The sequence below is a fragment of the Borostomias antarcticus genome (assembly GCF_949987555.1).
Source record: "Borostomias antarcticus genome assembly, chromosome: 13".
In the NCBI taxonomy this organism is placed as follows: Eukaryota; Metazoa; Chordata; class Actinopteri; order Stomiiformes; family Stomiidae; genus Borostomias; species Borostomias antarcticus.
Genome location: NC_140246.1, coordinates 1,325,073 through 1,344,759, shown reverse-complemented (window position 1 = coordinate 1,344,759; position 19,687 = coordinate 1,325,073). Strand labels below are relative to the sequence as shown.

General features: G+C 44.2%; 1 protein-coding gene across 2 annotated transcripts; it reads left to right on the top strand.

Annotated features, from left to right (window-relative positions):
- The first annotated feature begins 4,760 nt into the window (after positions 1-4,760).
- LOC311317180 (aldo-keto reductase family 1 member B1-like) lies at positions 4,761-14,601 on the top strand. Of its 2 annotated transcripts, XM_084448218.1 has the most exons (10): positions 4,761-4,893; positions 5,438-5,605; positions 7,120-7,236; positions 7,596-7,673; positions 8,775-8,897; positions 10,440-10,546; positions 11,316-11,397; positions 11,520-11,603; positions 12,141-12,223; positions 12,386-14,601. In XM_084448218.1, exons 1-10 carry the CDS (start codon positions 4,828-4,830, stop codon positions 12,426-12,428), a joined length of 951 nt encoding a protein of 316 aa, XP_084304344.1. In that variant the 5' UTR covers positions 4,761-4,827; the 3' UTR covers positions 12,429-14,601. The 2 variants fall into 2 exon arrangements, with proteins under 2 accessions (XP_084304344.1, XP_084304345.1); XM_084448219.1 differs by lacking the exons at positions 4,761-4,893; positions 5,438-5,605 and adding an exon at positions 6,115-6,136.
- The last annotated feature ends 5,086 nt before the right edge of the window (positions 14,602-19,687 follow it).

Below are 19,687 nucleotides of genomic sequence, written 5' to 3'. Positions count from 1 at the left end.
TGATCTCATCGGATTTTCTCTTGTTCGATAAAAGGCTTTTGTGATAAATGCTTTATCCGATTTAAAGCTCTAGATGGAAACGCACGTTCACCGGCTTTATTCGCATTCATATTTCTAGCGATCCTCACACAATTCGATTGACAAGTGGATGGAAACATGGCTTCTGTCTTCATTCAGAAGATCTGCAATGATCTGAAGATGGACCTGTGTTCTGATACCTCCGTCTCTCTCTCTCTTTCTCCCCACCTCTCTCTCTCATCCCCCTCTCTCTCTCTCCCCCTTTCTCTCTCTCCCCCTCTCTCTCTCTCTCCCCCTTTCTCTCTCTCTCTCTCTCTCTCCCCCTTTCTCTCTCTCTCTTTCTCTCTCTCCCCTCTCTCTCTCCCTGTCTCTCTCTCTCTCCTTCACTCCCTTCAGTACGCAGTCTTCCTGACAACTGAGTTGATAGTTCTCATAATCGTTGCGTCTCCTCTGATTAAGATTCAACCCAAGGTACCCACTAGCTCTTACTGTACTAAGGATTAGCTCTTATTTTCATACTGTACGTAGGCCTACAATATTAACTATTCTGTGTCTCTTCGGGTATGAATACTGTGTGTGTCAGTCGACTGGGATCTGGTGATCTGGCATATAAGCTTAATGTTCAACTTTCACTTGAAAGCCTGACAAAGTGTTTGTACTGTTGTTGAGATGGGGGACATATTGGAGAAGAGGTTTGAGAGCATGGTCCCTCTCCACAGCACCGAACCCCAGTTCCAGAGAGAGCTCAACAAACTGCAGGCTTGGGTAATGAAGGAACTAATCTAATCCGAATGTAATCTTCATTTAATATGTGGCACCACACCAGTCCTGTCCATTGTACTGGAGGGGGGACCTACACAATAACACATCATTCTCTCAGCGCTGACTAGATTATTCTGTTTGCGGTGTGTGTGGTTGTTTTGATGTTGTTGGTTACCCTGCTGGACTAAGGAGGCTTTATCCTGGAACTAGGCAGGCTAGGATTGAGAGGATCTCAGATATTGATCCAGCTCTGGGTGTGTGTGGCTGATCTGAAATCTTGTTTGATCAGTGGTGCGGTACTGTGTGATGCTGTCTGTCTGTCTGTCTGTCTGTCTGTCTGTCTGTCAGGACCAGTGCTGTGGTCTGAAGGACTACTCTGACTGGGGGGGTCAGGTCCCAGCCTCCTGCCTCTGTCCCCAGCAGACGCGCGCTGACCACTCCTCTCATAGCCCCTGCCGCACCGTTGAGGTGTGTGTGTGTGTGTGTGTGTGTGTGTGTGTGTGTGTGTGTGTGAGTGAGTGTATGGCTGTCTCTCTGGGGGGGGTAGAGAGTGTGTGTGTGTGTGTGTGTGTGTGTGTGTGTGTGTGTGTATGGCTATCTCTCTGGGGGGGGTAGAGAGTGTGTGTGTGTGTGTGTGTGTGTGTGTGTGTGTGTGTGTATGGCTGTCTCTCTGTGGGGGGTAGAGAGTGTGTGTGTGTGTGTGTGTGTGTGTGTGTGTGTGTGTGTGTGTATGGCTATCTCTCTGGGGGGGGTAGAGAGTGTGTGTGTGTGTGTGTGTGTGTGTGTGTGTGTGTGTGTGTATGGCTGTCTCTCTGTGGGGGGTAGAGAGAGTGTGTGTGTGTGTGTGTGTGTGTGTGTGTGTGTGTGTGTGTGTGTGTGTGTGTTCGGCTGTCTCTCTGTGGGGGGTAGAGAGTGTGTGTGTGTGTGTGTGTGTGTATGGCTGTCTCTCTGTGGGGGATAGAGAGAGTGTGTGTGTGTGTGTGTGTGTGTGTGTGTATGGCTGTCTCTCTGTGGGGGATAGAGAGTGTGTGTGTGTGTGTGTGTGTGTGTATGGCTGTCTCTCTGTGGGGGATAGAGAGTGTGTGCGTGTGTGTGTGTGTGTGTGTGTGTGTATGGCTGTCTCTCTGTGGGGGATAGAGAGTGTGTGTGTGTGTGTGTGTGTGTGTGTATGGCTGTCTCTCTGGGGGGGATAGAGAGTGTGTGCGTGTATACTCCTCTGGCAGCCCATGCCTCAGAGTGGAGGTGGGCCTGGAGAACACAGGGTGGGGCTGGGTAGGGGAAGTGTGTGTGTGATCAGTGTGTGTGATTGTGTATCTGTGTGTGTGATTGTGTATCTGTGTGATTTCTGCAGATACAAACGCCACACAATGAAACCAGCGGAGAGTCACAAGAGCTACAGGTGCACAGCAAGGTAATATCTCCTCCGATGTTCCTATCGAGCAGGATGTTGCTGCCGTACTTCAGTACTAACATGTCACACTTTACAATAAGGGTCACAAAAGAGTTAACTGTTAACTAATGCTTATTTAGGGTTAGGTTAGGTTACTAATGTTAATTAATACCTTAGTTAAGGTTAGGGTTAGGCGAGTTAACCTTAGTTAAAGGTACCCAACGAAACGTGAATCAAAACAATCCGTTCTTTGTTTATTTTCGATTTCCTCGATTATATGGTTCCTTGTAGTCTAATAAACATGTTGAATCACTTGAATGTCTTTCCTACCTTTTAATATCTTCGCAAAATGATATTTAGCTAATGTTTTGAAAACAACAAAAATGTGTGAAACGTCACTATGATGTGCTCCGCGTATTGACGCAATGACATAGTACGCGATTTTCGGGGACCACCTTCTCAAATTTGCTCTAGAGCGCAAACTAGTGGTCAAAAACTACATTGGGTACCTTTAACATAAATAACATTAGTAAATGGTTAAGAGACATTAATTAACTGTTACTTAATGCTTAATAATGCATTAACTAATGCTTATTAATGTACCCTTATTGTAAAGTGTTACCGTAACATGTGTTCCCATTGGCCCAGCCCTGCGGCCCCATCCTGAAGAGACACATGGACTTCCTCATCCAAGTCATGATCGGCCTCATCTCTGCCTTCGCCACAGTCATGGTACCGTAGACATGTTTTCACTTCAACCTCCATTAAAAAAACAACAGCACTCCAAACGTCAGATTGTACTTTGTTGAACATATTTCCCTAGCTTTTATGTTGTATTTGACTAAGAGTTGTATGTCTCCAGTTACGCATGTGCCTGTATATGACTTCTTCAAGTCTAAACTACAGTGTCATGTTAGCGCCCCTAAAAGGCTGCTGTCAGTGTCTCAATGCCCTCCACTAATACAGACATTACTATTAGCTACCTATTCAGAAGGTGAACTCCACAGACGTGTTGTCCTGCAGGTGGCAGCCATCGTGTTGTCCCTGGTTCTGGGGCTGGAGAAGGTGTGGGGTCCCTCCCCCTCCTCCGGTGGGCTGGCGCTAAGCGACAGCTCCGGTAGAGTCAAGCACCAGCTCAGCCCGCAGGCCCTGCCCTGACCACTCCCAGCTGACCCCTAATGCTGACGCCTGAACTTGCTATCCTGACCCCTGACCCCTAGCCCTGCGACCTGGCATCCTACCAAGAGCAGAACTACCACAGTATACGGCACCACAGGAAGCTTGGTTGATTGAGACACAAGCATCACTATTACAGATGAAAACCTGCTGTTCTTAATAAAGACATGTGTGGATGTGAATTTGTTTGTAAATAAGTTTAACCGTCGCCATCACAGTGTCTCTGTATATATACACCTGAATTGTATTTATGTAATGTGTCTCTTCTTCACAAATACACCAAGATGTTGATTCACAGATAGCCAAAGCAAACTCTGAATGCCAAACAGTTAGCAGTTTTGTTTAAACAGTGTTATGATTTATGTCCAGTAACTGGTGCTCTAGTACTTGGACTGAGCTGAGCGGCGAAGAGCCAGGAAGACAACAAGAGGAAGAGCAGACATAGAGGGGTTGAGGATTACTGGAAATGACATTTATGAGAACACTCCCCGCCACACGCTTCTAACCCCTGTTAATACATCCACGTTCAAACCCCACCTCCTATTGCACCGAAAATGGTGAACCACCACGTTTTATGACGCTAGAGGTCGCTGTTGCACATTTTATGCCGGTATGATAGCAGCAGTCAGAAATGGTGACCTGTTGGTCTCTGATGAATATTGTTGTCCACATAAAGGTGAGAGGAAAAAATAAATAAATGTGGTTAGTGTTTGACTTATTTATTGTGCATACCAGTGTGGTCACGTATTCTATTTTCAATCTTTTTTTTTAACATTATAATATAATGTATTTTATTCCAACTCGTGAGGCCTCCCATTCATGCTCTCATCCCTCCTGCTCCCACTCGGCTCAGCTCTAGTCTGAAAGCCAGACCCATGAGAGTTATTAAGCTGATACACTAGTTATAGTAATAGTTATTAGCCTCTCTTACTCTGAAAATGTAATTTAATATTTATTGCTCTATAAATGTTCTTAGCCGGTAGACAAACATACTCCAGGAGCTTGCTCGATCGCCTTGTTGAGAGGGGTCAGGGAAGAATTTTTACAGCTCACTTATCTGGCCCCCGGGTGATTTTTGTTTTTTTGCTTCCCTCTGGAATATGTAGGGGTGGGTCGTATGCCCACCTCCCTTGTTCTCTGTAAAGCGCATTTTGTTGCCTCTGGGTATGAAATGCGCTATATAAATAAATAGCGCAGCGATTCAACGTCTGGAGAGTGACCTCCCTTCATGGAGGTATAATATAAACTCAGCTCAGCTCCCTCCCAACGCGCAGGAGAGCATGGTGACGCGACGCGACCCAAAACGTCATCTCCGAGAGCAGAGCAATCGATCATCGTTGGCGGACATCGATGTTTTCCAACTCAAAGCGGTCAGAGCACTCGTTCCGTGATCAATTATATACCATCACAGAGATCGTCCGATCCGCATTTGCCTTGAGCTTGAAGCGAACTGTCTGCGAGTCTATATTTGGAAACCAGGAATGGCAAAATCTGTGAAACTGAACACCGGCGCAGAAATGCCTGTTGTGGGACTCGGGACATGGAAGGTGCTTTGCATGCATGTACCAGTATGCTGAAAATATTATTAGCATTATGATTATGATTGTGCTTATGGTTATGCGAGCATTATTATTTATATTATTATTATTATTATTATTGTCAGCGAATTAGGCTACTTAACTCCATTGAGCCTCGCATAAGTCAGTGATTGTGTAAGTTAGTAGCATTCATCTGCGTAGCATCATGGACATCACGGCGTCTATAACAGTGTAATGCAGCTAACGCTTCGTTACTGGCTATTATCCACGCTGACTACACCACATCTTTAGTTTCGGAGATAACTTTCAATTTGGCTAGCTAGCTTGAAATACAGCTAACTGTTGCCATGTCTGTCTTGTATCATCCCTTCCCTCATCCTTCCCTCAGTCCCAGTTAACTGTTGCCATGTCTGTCTTGTATCATCCCTTTCCTCATCCTTCCCTCAGTCCCAGCTAACTGTTGCCATGTCTGTCTTGTATCATCCCTTTCCTCATCCTTCCCTCAGTCCCAGCTAACTGTTGCCATGTCTGTCTTTCCTCATCCTTCCCTCAGTCCCCTCCAGGTAAGGTGACGGAGGCGGTGAAGGCGGCCATCTCTGCCGGGTACCGGCTCATCGATGGAGCCTTCGTCTATCAGAACGAGACAGAGGTGGGCGAGGGCCTCCGGGATATGATTGAAGAGGGCGTGGTGAAGAGAGAGGGCCTGTTCGTGGTCAGTAAGGTGAGACCATGATTGAAGAGGGCGTGGTGAAGAGAGAGGGCCTGTTCGTGGTCAGTAAGGTGAGACCATGATTGAAGAGGGCGTGGTGAAGAGAGAGGGCCTGTTCGTGGTCAGTAAGGTGAGACCATGATTGAAGAGGGCGTGGTGAAGAGAGAGGGCCTGTTCGTGGTCAGTAAGGTGAGACCATGATTGAAGAGGGCGTGGTGAAGAGAGAGGGCCTGTTCGTGGTCAGTAAGGTGAGACCATGATTGAAGAGGGCGTGGTGAAGAGAGAGGGCCTGTTCGTGGTCAGTAAGGTGAGACCATGATTAAAGAGGGCGTGGTGGAGAGAGAGGGCCTGTTCGTGGTCAGTAAGGTGAGACCATGATTGAAGAGGGCGTGGTGAAGAGAGAGGGCCTGTTCGTGGTCAGTAAGGTGAGACCATGATTGAAGAGGGCGTGGTGGAGAGAGAGGGCCTGTTCGTGGTCAGTAAGGTGAGACCATGATTGAAGAGGGCGTGGTGGAGAGAGAGGGCCTGTTCGTGGTCAGTAAGGTGAGACCATTGCGGTAAGGGCACCTTCACCACTGGGCAGGGAGGAGGTTCTCTCAAGGAGGAGGTTCTCTCAAGGAGCAGTGGGATGGATGATGCAGATCAGGCCCTGTGGTACCCCCAGACCCCCCCCGTTATACACTATTATTAAATTATAATTTTTTTATGATACCAACGAGGCATTATAGTACGATCAGTTAACGATAGTTCATGTTAGCTAGTTATGTAACTGATTATGACAAAAGACAGCTAGCTAGCACTGCCAGGCTACTTTACAGACAGTATAATGTTAGCTAGCACCGCCAGGCTACTTTACAGGCAGTATAATGTTAGCTAGCACTGCCAGGCTACTTTACAGACAGTATAAGGTTAGCTAGCACTGCCAGGCTACTTTACAGGCAGTATAATGTTAGCTAGCACCGCCAGGCTACTTTACAGACAGTATAATGTTAGCTAGCACTGCCAGGCTACTTTACAGACAGTATAATGTTAGCTAGCACTGCCAGGCTACTTTACAGACAGTATAATGTTAGCTAGCACTGCCAGGCTACTTTACAGACAGTATAATGTTAGCTAGCACTGCCAGGCTACTTTACAGGCAGTATAATGTTAGCTAGCACCGCCAGGCTACTTTACAGACAGTATAATGTTAGCTAGCACCGCCAGGCTACTTTACAGGCAGTATAATGTTAGCTAGCACCGCCAGGCTACTTTACAGACAGTAAGGTGGAGGACAGTGGAGGTAAAGGAAAGACGTGGATGTGAACGCCAGCCCAACTGTGAGTATGTGGAGTCTGGTCCAGCCTAAACTAGGTGGACCTAGTCTTGTTATTGTATTGCAGTGCACTGTTATGATAACAGTGAAATAACAGCACAGTTATTATTATGTTGTATTATTATTCTGTTGTTGCAGCAAAGGCTGAGGAGCCAGAACTCGAGCATTTTTTTGGTGTGTGTAACGGCTGTAATCAGTCTCTTTTGTCCAGCTGTGGTGCACCTTCCATGAGGCGTCTCTGGTGAAGGGAGCCTGTCAGAAGACTCTCAGCGACCTGCAGCTGGACTACCTGGACCTCTACCTCATCCACTGGCCAATGGGCTTCCAGGTGAGACCAGCAGTCCCTAAGCTGCCTGGCTAGCTCAGCCGGTAGAGCATGAGACTCTTCATCTCAGGGGCAGCCTCGTGTTTTGCATTTCATTCTACATGGTTACCTGTATCATGTACATATGACAAATAACCATTGATTTATTATTTTATTTAGCAGCTCAGGGCATCCACTCCACTCTCTCAGTTGTACAGTAGCACAGAGAGGTTCTTTACACTTGATAGGTTTCTTTACACTTGATTAGCTTCAAAGAGACAAATAGAAGAGCCTCTTCTGGTTTAGGGGGTCAGGCGTGTGGGATGTAGTTGTCATGTGTAACTTTTATGAGTTATTTTATGAGTATAACCTCTGGTTTGCAGGCGGGCACTGAGCTGTTCCCGCTGGACAGTGAAGGGTTGGTTATCAGCGACCAGACCAGCTTCCTGGACACCTGGGAGGTAAGAGAGACCAGGGCTGTGTTCAAAACCACTCACTCACTCACTCACTCACTCACTCACTCACTCACTCACTCACTCACTCACTACTGCCTGTGTAGTGAACGAGAAATTGTAGGGTACATCCTCTGCTCACTAGAAATTGCTGTGAATTGTGGGTATTTTCTAGTGGACTAGTGAATCAAATTAACCCTTGAGAATTCGGACACTTGAAGAAAATGGCGAACACACTTTATAGTTCACAATTTCTGTAATAGGGAACGGTTTGGAACACAGCTCATAACACAGATATACATAACACACCATCAATATTCTTTTTTTTATTTTATTTATTTAACCTTTATTTATACAGGTAAAAAACAGAATCTGTAGATTCAACGTGGCTAGTCTATTAGCTAGCCTTTCATTCAGGGACAGTATCCCAGATGCAGATTGAATAAGCCTACTATTACTGTATACTACAGCCCTACTAACACAATTCGGTTGCAGCAATGTTGCAGCAACGTGCAATTTAGACGTTTGTATGGTCCACTCAACGTCAAGTTAAACGTGCATGCAACGCAAACGCGGTATATGCACACAAATTGCTGCAACGTGCAGGTCTAACGTGCCCACAACGTGCCCGCAATGCGCACACAACATTGTGATTTTAGTAGTCGTACCTGGCTGCAACGTGGTATACACGTCTATATATTGTTACGTTGATGCAACGTGGCCGACACTTCCATTGGCTACATTTATAATTTGCATTACAAAAACAAATCAGCTCCTTGCACAAGCTCCACTACTTCCTGAAACTCGACAGGCATATTTCTTTCCTGTCCTATACTATTGGATGGCAGTTGCGATGAATCCGGTGTGCAGCACACCTGATCAATCACTTCCATCCAATAGTATAGGCGTGACGTGACATGATGGTAATGTTGCAACTTACCAAACTACAACTTATGTGCAACGTTGCTGCAACCCACTGTGTTAGTAGGGAGAGTCTTCCAAATTGATCCATTTTTTGTTGTTCTGAAAGCATGTGGCTCAGGCTTAATGGGGAATGTGCTCTGTCTAATGGCTGAGCCGTACTCTTGTCCCTGTTGACCTGTTGAACAGGGGATGGAAGAGCTGGTGGATGCTGGTCTGGTCAAGGCCATCGGCATCTCCAACTTCAACAAGGAGCAGATAGAAGCCATCCTGAACAAGCCAGGCCTCAAGTACAAACCAGCCACCAATCAGGTACAGGAAATTATTCAGTAACCAGGAAAAACATTTTTGTGTTTGTCTCACCTGTTTGTGCATTTATCAGGGCACACCCAGGAATAATTCTAACCTGTTTCATTGAGCATTATCAGTACAACACAGTATGACCACGACGAAGCCTAATGTGTATATACTCACAAACATGGCAGTCTTCTTGCTCATCTAATGGACCTGGCACTCAATGAGCCTAACCACTGTTCCACTGTTGTAGAATTTCTCGTTCAATATGGGTTGAGAAGCAAAACATTTCAACAGAGTTACCAGAGTTTATTCATCCAAGGATTGTCACAAGCACTCAAATGTGGGTTCTGGTCAAGCAACCTGCAGCAAGGCTGGTCAGTTGAGAGAGTGCCCAGTGCAATCTGTGTCTCACACTTTAACCATAAGATGTGCAACTCCCCCTTTCCTGTCCATAAATCTGGACGTAATAAAAGACTTAAAACCTCGACATAGACGGACCCTCCCAGTCCCAGGTATATGTTGTAAAGTTTCCAGGACACAGATCATTGGGCTGCCCTTTCCGTACCACCCTGGTTGTAAAGATAACCCTTACATCACTAACCCTAGTTTGTTACAGACTTATATTGGGTGTATATTAGAAGTGTCTCTCGTTGCAACTTACAACTTATTGAAACCTTACAGGAGTCAAGGAGTCTCTTCCGCTGGTCTAATGTCTGGTGGTTCCCTCGCTCTTAACTCACTCCAAATCACTCTGCTTATAAGCAACTTACGACTTACTCTGAACTGTAAGTTACTTAGCTGATATTGTTAGCTACTTAGCTTAGCTATGTAGGCAATGCTGTATACATGTACCTTTGACTGATGGAGTCATGTCTGGAGCTTGTGGAGAAGAGAACGCACTTGTTCTAGACTTGACTATACTGACCTGCAGGGTAGCCAGAGGATGACGTCTGGCTCCACACAACAACCAGAATAATGAAATAATGAAACTAACAAACCAGTACAAATGGAGGGGGGGCACATCTAAACTGTGTTTGAATGGGAAACTCTACTGGGGCTGGGAGAGGGACTGCTACTCTAATAATATCTACTAAGCTCATCTATCTCATGCTGGATTTAATGAACTCTAAACCTACCAAATTATGCTAATATCTAAGCCTTCCTAACACTTTTTCAGTTCTGTTGTCACTGACCGTCGCATTTAACACAAAACAAACACTATGGCCGCTTACTGTAACACAGTCATTTAGCAGTGCTTATACTTGTAACTCAGCGGCTGTAGACACTGAATAAGCATGATGACCACTCACTTCCTCATTAGGGCCCCCAACATGCAGTCACTCAGAGCCACTGTATTCATCTGCTTGATATATTAAGACTCCTAACATAGAATAGATAGATATATTCACGTTACAGAATAGGAAAAGTATGCCAGTGTTTATCTAATATATACGAACCATGTAATTCTGTGAACTAGATGTATTACAACTCCTGCTTCATGGTGTAGTATTGTTGTATGAGATGATTGAACCATGTCCTACTGTGTACCCCTGGCAGATTGAGTGCCACCCTTACCTGAACCAGGAGAAGATGATCAGCTACTGTCACTCTCAGGGCATCTCTGTGACGGCCTACAGCCCCCTGGGCTCCCCAGACAGACCCTGGTCAGATCACTCTACCCACCGTGCTGAGAACTACAGCAGTTGCAACAAATACATACATATATAGGGCGTTTATATACAGGGCTGTCAATCGATTTAAAATGTATTTGAGTTAATCACAATAATAGGCTGTGATTAATCATGATTAATCACAAGTTTAAAATACTAATATTGTATTTGGGGGGGGGGGGGGTAGAAATAGCCTACATGTGTGGTGTAATAATAGAATAAAGAGCTGCATGATCAATTAGTAGCCTGGCAGACACATTCAGGGGCTGAAGCCAGGCTTGTTAGAGGAATCACAGGTTTTTGTGTTTTTTTTTTTAACTTAACTTGCTTCGGTGATGAAGCTTAACCTCTGACCGTTGCGTTATCTCAGCGCAACCTGCTCAGCGAGTGTTTACATGAGTGTTTACCTGGCTGAATTACTGCATGAGAAAGAGATTTATCCATGTTTCACATCTTTCAGTAGGCTAATTCAGCCACGTAAACACTCGCGTTTGGAATTATGGGAGAAAGTTTGAGTCAATGTTGGTTAATATCATTAATTTGCGTTCATTCTTTTTAACGTGTTAAAGTTTCCAGATTAATTGCGAGCGTTAACATGTTAACGTTGACAGCCCTAATATATATATTATAGCCCTAATATATATATATAGTAAAGAAATATACTTCTGTCCTCTCTTAGCCCATCTCTGCTAAGCCTTACAAACAGTCTTGGGCTTGGGTTTGTCTGACTGTGACAATGTGTGTCCATGTGAACCTCTCCTAGGGCCACGCCTGAGGACCCCTCTCTCTTGGAGGATCCCAACATCAAGGCCATTGCTGGGAAGCACAAGAAGACCCCGGCGCAGGTACTGTATGTCTCAGAGCTCAGGGACTGGGTCAAGTGCACAATGTACTGAACATTCGATGAATCAAATTTGATGTGATTTGATTTGACTCGAAGCCCGTTCACGTGTTCCACCTCCCCCAGGTACTGATCCGGTTCCAGATCCAGAGGAACGTGATCGTCATCCCAAAGTCCATCACTCCTCAGCGCATCCAGGAGAACTTCCAGGTAGGATGCCCCAGTCCATTAATGTACTGTCAAAGGTCATAGGTCATGTTGATAATCACTGCATTTGGACAGTTCATCATGTACTGTCATAGGCAATCACTACATTTGGAGACTGTTTCAGCCTCTTACAGGATTAAGAAAATTAGCTGATTTGATATGGAAATATTGTTAATGTTAATTGAAATGTTTAAATAATGTACTTTTTTGACTAGGCTTTCTATTACACACCTCTGTATGGAACCCCATCACTAACAGATCTGAGAAAGCCCCCCCCCCCACAACATTTCCTCGAATTTAGGCGCGGAATATTTCAGTTTGTTAAACATTGATTCATCTGAAGCTGGAACATTCATGAGGAGTAAAGAAGTAGAAATAAAGTCGTTCAGCGCTCCACGAGACTCTGACCCTTTTTAAAGTCGATCATATGTATGCTAACACACATACTTTTTCAATTATAACGTGCATGAATACATAATTAGGCCACATGTTACGTGAATGTGTGTGTTCTACTGTGAGCATGTGTTTTGCACGTTGCAGGTGTTCGACTTTGAGCTGACTGAGGACGAGATGAACACCATCAAGGGATTCAACAGGAACTGGAGAGCGCTTCCCATGAACTGGTGACATTAAAAACCACACAGCCATTCAAGATCAGACCAGGCTGATTAAAACCACACAGCCATTCAAGATCAGACCAGGCTGATTAAGGAGCTACTTGTTTGAAATGTGAGTGAGCACTTCTCTCTAAATGATGATCTGCTCTCTGTCCTCTCTCCATCCAGGGGTTTGAAGCACAAGGACTACCCATTCAACGCTGAATTCTGAGGAGAAACGATGGCTTATAAGAAGGACCACCTCCTTAGTTGCTGGGGCTCGCTACTTGCTTAAAATGTCGGCTATCTGTCCATACATCTCTAGATGTGGTGCCTTTAATAGAACAGCTGGTAATGATCCAAGCTGTGGTTTACTGTCTCACTGCAGCAATGCTGTTATGTTTCTCAGGTGTTTAATTCTCTGCCCTGCCTCTATTCTTGCCAAATAGCTTAACGCACAATCTCATCCGTGTCTATCGATTGTCCTGAGCAGTGGTGGAAGCACAGTTGGAGGATCATCCTCAGGATTGATAGTGCAGAGACATCTCACTCAGACTGCTGGAGCGTGATGTTCACCTGAGCCTGAGATCATTTTAAGGAGTCCCCTTCTCAGAAGGGGATGCAAATCTGGCTTGTTGACTCACATGTTTTCAGAATGTGGCTGGCCAAACAACCTGGCTGACAGGGTCTTCTTATTTTACAGCTTGTGTGTTAGTACAGTAGGCCCACCAGAGACCCAAGCAGGTTATTGTATGTCCTGTACAGTAGGCTACATCCACCGGAGAGGACGCTGGCGCTGCTTCTCCGCCCGCGATTTGATTTAAATTTTTTAACAGCACTACTGTCGCCTTTAAGCCTCTAACTTTTTGGACCTCTGATCGTTTGATTACCCTCTTTCTACTTTTTGCTATACCCCATTCTCTCCTCCCTCATGTCAACCAAATTACCAAGACAGCCTTTTTCCACCTTTGAAACCTCGTCCGTCTCCGCCCCAACCTGTCTCTCACCGCTGCAGAGACACTCATCCACGCATTTATCACATCCAGGCTCGACTACTGCAACAGTCTTCTCTACGGTACCACCACCAAAGTCATCAACAGTATGTTCAAAACTCCGCCGCTCGCCTTCTCACCAGTACCCGCGCCAGAGAGCACATCACACCAGTCCTCCGTGAGCTTCACTGGCTACCAGTCAAACACAGAATCGACTTTAAAATTCTGCTCACCAACCTACAAGGCCCTCAACAACCTGGCCCCTCCCTACCTTGCTGATCTCCTCCACCACCACGTCCCCTGCCAATCCCTCAGGTCTGCTACTGCCAACCTGCTGCAAGTTCCCAAGACAAAGCGCCAGACCTGGGGTGACCGGGCTTTCTCAGTCGCTGCCCCCACCCTGTGGAATTCACTACCCTCCCACATCAAAACCCTCCCACCACCAAAACTGCGCTCAAAACTCACCTTTTCACACTTGCTTTCCCCATCTAACCACCGCCTATTTTCAAGCCCCACCCATCGGGCCTTCTACACTAGCCCATACAAATTATTTCAAGCGACAGTAGTATAACGCCAAGTTACTGCTTAGTGTTTTCTAGTGTTTACCTGATACTGTTACTGAGTTACTGAAGAGATACTGACTGATAGCTCTACACGGTCTGATCAATTACTATTTAACATGAGATATATTTTAAAAGGGAGTTTGCCAATCATGTAACATCAGTGTTGAGCGAATGTGCTCAATTTCATTGTAGTCATGGTTTTTTTTCACTAACAAATGTGCTCTTTTGAAAAGGCTTTTTCCTCAGACTTGAAGTGAACTAGTATTGCAGTATAGCTCTGTCCACGCTGTATAACAAGTTACAAGACTCCCTCAACATGCATTAGTCATCCTTACAGGGAGTGGTCAGTGTATGAACAGGAACAGTCATGAATAGGATTAATCACGTTTGTACTGTTGCATTTTAATCTTTTACTGAAGGATATTTTGTCGGACACTCCCCAGCCATAGAGCCTACAGGCACGCCTGGCGAGATAGAACCTCTCCACTCCCTGCTTCCCAATGATAAAACGTGTGTGTTCTCCAGATAGAACCTCTCCACTCCCTGCCTCCCAATGATAAGACGTGTGTGTTCTCCTGATAGAACCTCTCCACTCCCTGCCTCCCAGTGACAAGACGTGTGTGTTCTCCAGATAGAACCTCTTCACTCCCTGCCTCCCAATGATAAGACATGTGTGTTCTCCAGATAGAACCTCTCCACTCCCTGCCTCCCAGTGACAAGACGTGTGTGTTCTCCAGATAGAACCTCTTCACTCCCTGCCTCCCAATGATAAGACATGTGTGTTCTCCAGATAGAACCTCTCCACTCCCTTCCTCCCAATGATAAGATGTGTGCGTTCTCCGGTCGCTACTCAGCCAGACATGATCGTGTCTCAATACTGTTACAGGATGGACACTTCCACTTCCTGTGAGAGCTGTATGATTTTTTTTATCATTAAAACTTTCTTTGCTTGTTTCACATTGTGTACCTGTTTTCTTGACAATTTTGCTGTTTAAGAAGACAAAGCAAAATGATTGTCATGTTAATATACCATCATACTATCAGACTATACACTCACAAGAACAACTAAAGGCGACATACACCTTTTTTTTGAGAACAGTTAGGATTAGAGAATAGTTGAAATAGTCAAAAATGTACAGAACTACTCATCTACAGAAAACATTTCCAATAATGTTACTGTTGCATCAGGAAGTCAATGATGTCATGATCTGTCTTGCCGTTTGGAAATGTTAATTAGCCTAGTGTGGTTGCCCCCAGGGCAACACACTCTAGGACTTGGTCGACTTTATTTGGACCTAGAGCAACCCCAAAAGTTTGCCTCGCTACTCCTCCCACAGTTCTAACGGCACACACACAAGTCATGTCAAATGACTTCAATATTTAATGGAAAAAGTCTCTTGCGACCCCCAAAACCAACCATCCATCCAGGGCGATCACTGTACAAAGTCTGCAACTGGGCACACCTCCATGCATCAACAAAATAAAACAAACAAATACCATTCCTGATAAACTATAAATCCATTATACGGCATAAACATTGATGATATAAAACATTACTTCCATAGTATTCAATATCAGTGTTTACTTAATTAAAATCCAATTAAACAAAAACAAACGAAAGTCCAGGAGATGTTGTCTTCATGTCTTGACACACTATTACCTAGAGGTCAGAGGTTACTAGCACGTGACCTCACCGTAGGAGAACAGTTTTGTCCACTGTCTCATTCAATCAGAGGATAGAGAGTAGAGATAGATAGAGATGAAATAGAAGGGGATTGGGGGCATAATCCAACTGTAGAAGACAGCCTTGCCGTCGGGCTGCTAAATCCAATCTTCGCCTCACCCTAGATGAGGACTTGCCTTCAGAAAAGTTCATCAATACATCCAAATAGCACATTGTTGCTGCATGGTCCTTTCTCTTCAATGTTTCCTTCTGTGTGAAGTTCAGTAACGGCATCCTTCAAATTTAAATATTATGGGCTGTTGAAACTGATCACGAAGTAACTTCACAGAGTGGTGCGAAGTCAATTGCTTTAAATGTTCCAGGTGGGTGTCCAAGTTTATCAAAAGCTTTGCACAGTTTTTTCCCGCTGAATTGAGTGTTCATTATTAAACTTGTGCTTTCTTTGGCCTTGGAGCACATATAGCTATTTTCTTTCTTGTTAGTTTGCCCTGTATAGTTCAACCATTGGTATTATTGGAGTTTCTTGAGTTGTACTGGGAGTTTCTGATTCAAGTATGGTTCTAATAGTAGCTGTCTTTGTATTAGTCTAAAGTATGGCTGTAGTCAGAAGTCCAGAAGTCATTGACTCAGGTACTGGCATTGTGTCCCTGGTCGTAGTTGGCTCAGGTTCTGATGTCTAGTCATAGTGAGGTTAAGCTCTGAGGTTATTAGTCTTGTCGTAGTCATTTCACTCTGGATGGTTCTCTGGCTCTCTGGATTCTGTAGGTGAGGTATCAATGTCGTTTGAATCAGAGTTTGGCTGTTCTGAAGATCCTGGCTTTGATTGTTTTGAAGACTCTGGTTCTGGTTGTCTTGGTGAGCTTGGTTCTAGTGCTTCTCGTAGGTCAATGGTTTTGAATCTTTCACATTGTTCGTCGTCTGAGACATGGTTCACAGGGTCATCTGGAACACACATCCATCATCATCAACCAGTTCATTGTGATCTTCCAAATCATGGCGTTCATCCTGGAGATTTTCCTTATTTCCTCTGTCTTGTAGACTCTCCCTTGGTTCTTGTGTGCTCAACTCTGTGGCGTCCTGTTCCGGTGTGGTGTGAAGAGGTATCCTCTTCTTCCTCTGGGGCTTTCACGCAGTTGTTTAGATGATGCCAGATGGGGGATCCTTTGACCTGGACTGCTATTCCAGTAGTGCGGACGACTTCGAATGGGACAACTACATAGTTAACAGCACGCAAATCATGTATCAGCCGGTACGATCCATCAGGTTTTCTTACTGGCAACTGCTTGAGTCTTTCAGACCTCCCACCCAGGGCGCAGTCCTGGGCTAGACCCCATTCTGTCCGAGGCCCCAAGCCAGGCTCCCCTGGAATGAGAGCTCAGCCTTCTGCTTCCCGGTGTCTTCTTTTCAAAGCCCACCGATCACAGAAGCACTACTCGCCTACTAACGCATTCACTTTTGGCTTGTAGTGGCCTGACTGTACATTGAGCCGAGCGCGGCGGCCATCTCGTGGTCTTACTGCCATCTGCGACCCGACCGGCCGGTGACCCAGTCGATAGCGATCCCGGACACTGTAGCGGTTACCAGACGCTCAGCTCAGAACCGACGGTCTGATCCTAATTCCACGTTGCTATGGATATTAGAACTTTGACCGTTTTCACCAGCCTTGCCTATTCACAGAGGTCGTCTCTTACGTCCCTCTGCTAGGTGTGGACTGTCGTCCACGTACCACACAGTGCCAACCCCTTACTGGCGACACAGTGCTGACTAAGCGGTACCAGGGCAGTATGTTGATTCATACTTCACCAGACACGGGGGCTTTCAGTCTTCTCCCGAGCACTATACTCCGTCTTTAGCGTGCCCTTGGAACCTTGCAATTCCGCCCCCGCGTGTTAGAGACTAGGTCCAGGGGTGCCCAATCCCCCTCCCTAGTCTCTTATGGAGTGGTCACTGCTGGGATTGTCTCTGATGGAGTGGTCACTGCTGGAGCCATGTGTGAGAAGGGAGTGTTAACTTTCTTCATCAACTTTTCAGCTTCATCCAGGATCCTATCCATGTCCTTCTCCCTTCTGGCCTGTGCTACCTTCAGCAGCTTCTGCCCTTCCTTATTAAACAATTCCAAGATTGCTACCTCCATACTTCTTTTATCCTTCCTTTTCTATCCTCTCTTCTCTGTCTTCTCTTCAGATTTATATCAGCTCCTATCTAATGTAATCTATATGTGTTTATGAGCACTTGCATTGTTCTAATCACTTCTGGATCAAAGGTGCCCTCTGGGGGCCAAGGTTGTTCAATCTCAGCCCCTCTCTTGTTCCATTTCACAGACAGCTTGTCAATTCCTTTCACCAATGGGTTGCTCCTTTCAACAATCCCCACTGGGGTAGCCGCTTGAGATGCCTTCGCTCCCATGCTTGCCATTCCCTAATAATGCACAAACTTGATTTCCCTGTGGAAATAATTGAGAAACATTGTGATATTAACCTTATTTGTGAGAGTCAAGCATACATACATTTCAATCCACCAATTAATTTCAAAATGATGGGTCCTTGAATTCGTTGGTTCAAAAACCCTTCTGGCTACATTGATCTCCCCTTGGGACAGTGTCATATTTTGAATTGTTTATTTATTTGTTGTTAATTTAATTATTTTTAATTAATTTTTAATTTGATTTAATTGTCATAATGAAAATTAAGTTTAAATTAATCAAAAGTAATTATTATCTATTCTTATAAAAACAATGCGATCAATGCAGCAGCAAACATGGCAGTGGCAATCAACTGCAATGCAATTACCATATTTAACATACTCTCTTCATTAGTTAAGATATAAAATATTATGAATCAACAACTTCTGCAAAAATACCCTTTAACCTGTGTTTAACCCAAAATTATTAGTATTTCTGCTCAAGCAAAATAATATGAACCACGCAAATGTAAAAAGGAAACTTAATCTCACATCAACCAGCGCTTGCCAATTAGTAATCAATTAATACTTAGTTAATATGTTAATCAATCAAACATTAATCAAAAACAGCCAAGTGAATAATAATAATTAACAATTCAAAATGTTAATCAATTAATTAACTTCCAATCAAAGCAACTGACAATTAATCAATTGTCAGTTATTAAATCAATTAGTAAATGAGATTAATCAATTAGTCAATTATCATCCATTAATATCACAACAGGATAAACAATCAAACAAAGTCAATAACACAGCAACAGAATTCACCCAGCAAACCGACCAAATAAAACACCACTAAACAATTAAAAAACTATAATTAGCTAGGAAGCAACAAATCGATTAAAACACTAAATCAACCAAAAACAACCAGCCAATACCTAAATCAATCAAAGTCAATAAAGCAATTAACAATTAAATCATTTAACCAATTCAAAAACCACACCAGTTCACATTATTTAAATAACCAATCGATCAATCAATCAATCAAAGCTTTATTTGTATAGCACATTTCATACCCAGAGGCAACACAATGCGCTTTACAGAGAACAAGGGAGGTGGGCATACGACCCACTCTCTATCAATCAATCAATCAACCAGTTTACTAACCCAAAACCAAACCAGCAATCTAATATAAACCAATCAATAACCGACCACTTAAGACAATTGCATCTCAATTACAATCCATTCAATAGCTCAGCAATATAGCAAAAATTATCACAATAAGCACATAATAGCAACATGAAACAACACCGCATAACAACACAGCTCAGCTTGCAAAATGCCCACAAGCACGCTTAGATATGAAAAAAGAAAAAACAAAGAAGAAAAGCACATGTGAAACGGGTTGTGTGTGTATGTGGATGTATCAATAATCTAGGTCAAGGTCTAATCTTCCCTCAACCAGCAGGCCTGCAATGTCAAATACAAAGATATGTCTGTGTATTCATGTGTGTAAGCAGAAAGAAAGAATAGAGATTAAGTAAAAAGGTGAGACAGAATATAATATTGTAATCAGTACAATCCTGACCGGAACCTGAGGTCCGCCCCCTCCTTATACGGAGTCCGCTGAGACTGTCACTCACATACCGTCGCTCAGCTACACAAAACAAAACAAACAACAAAAGACAGTTCAGTGTCCCATTAAAGCCAGCTTAATGAGAACGGTCATAAAAACAAAACATAAAACCCACAGAAATATCATATCATACAAATCAGCTCCTCTCATTCCCTATAACATATTAAATGAGAGAGAGCAAGAAAGCGAGAGAGAGAAAGAGAAAGCCCCTCCCTC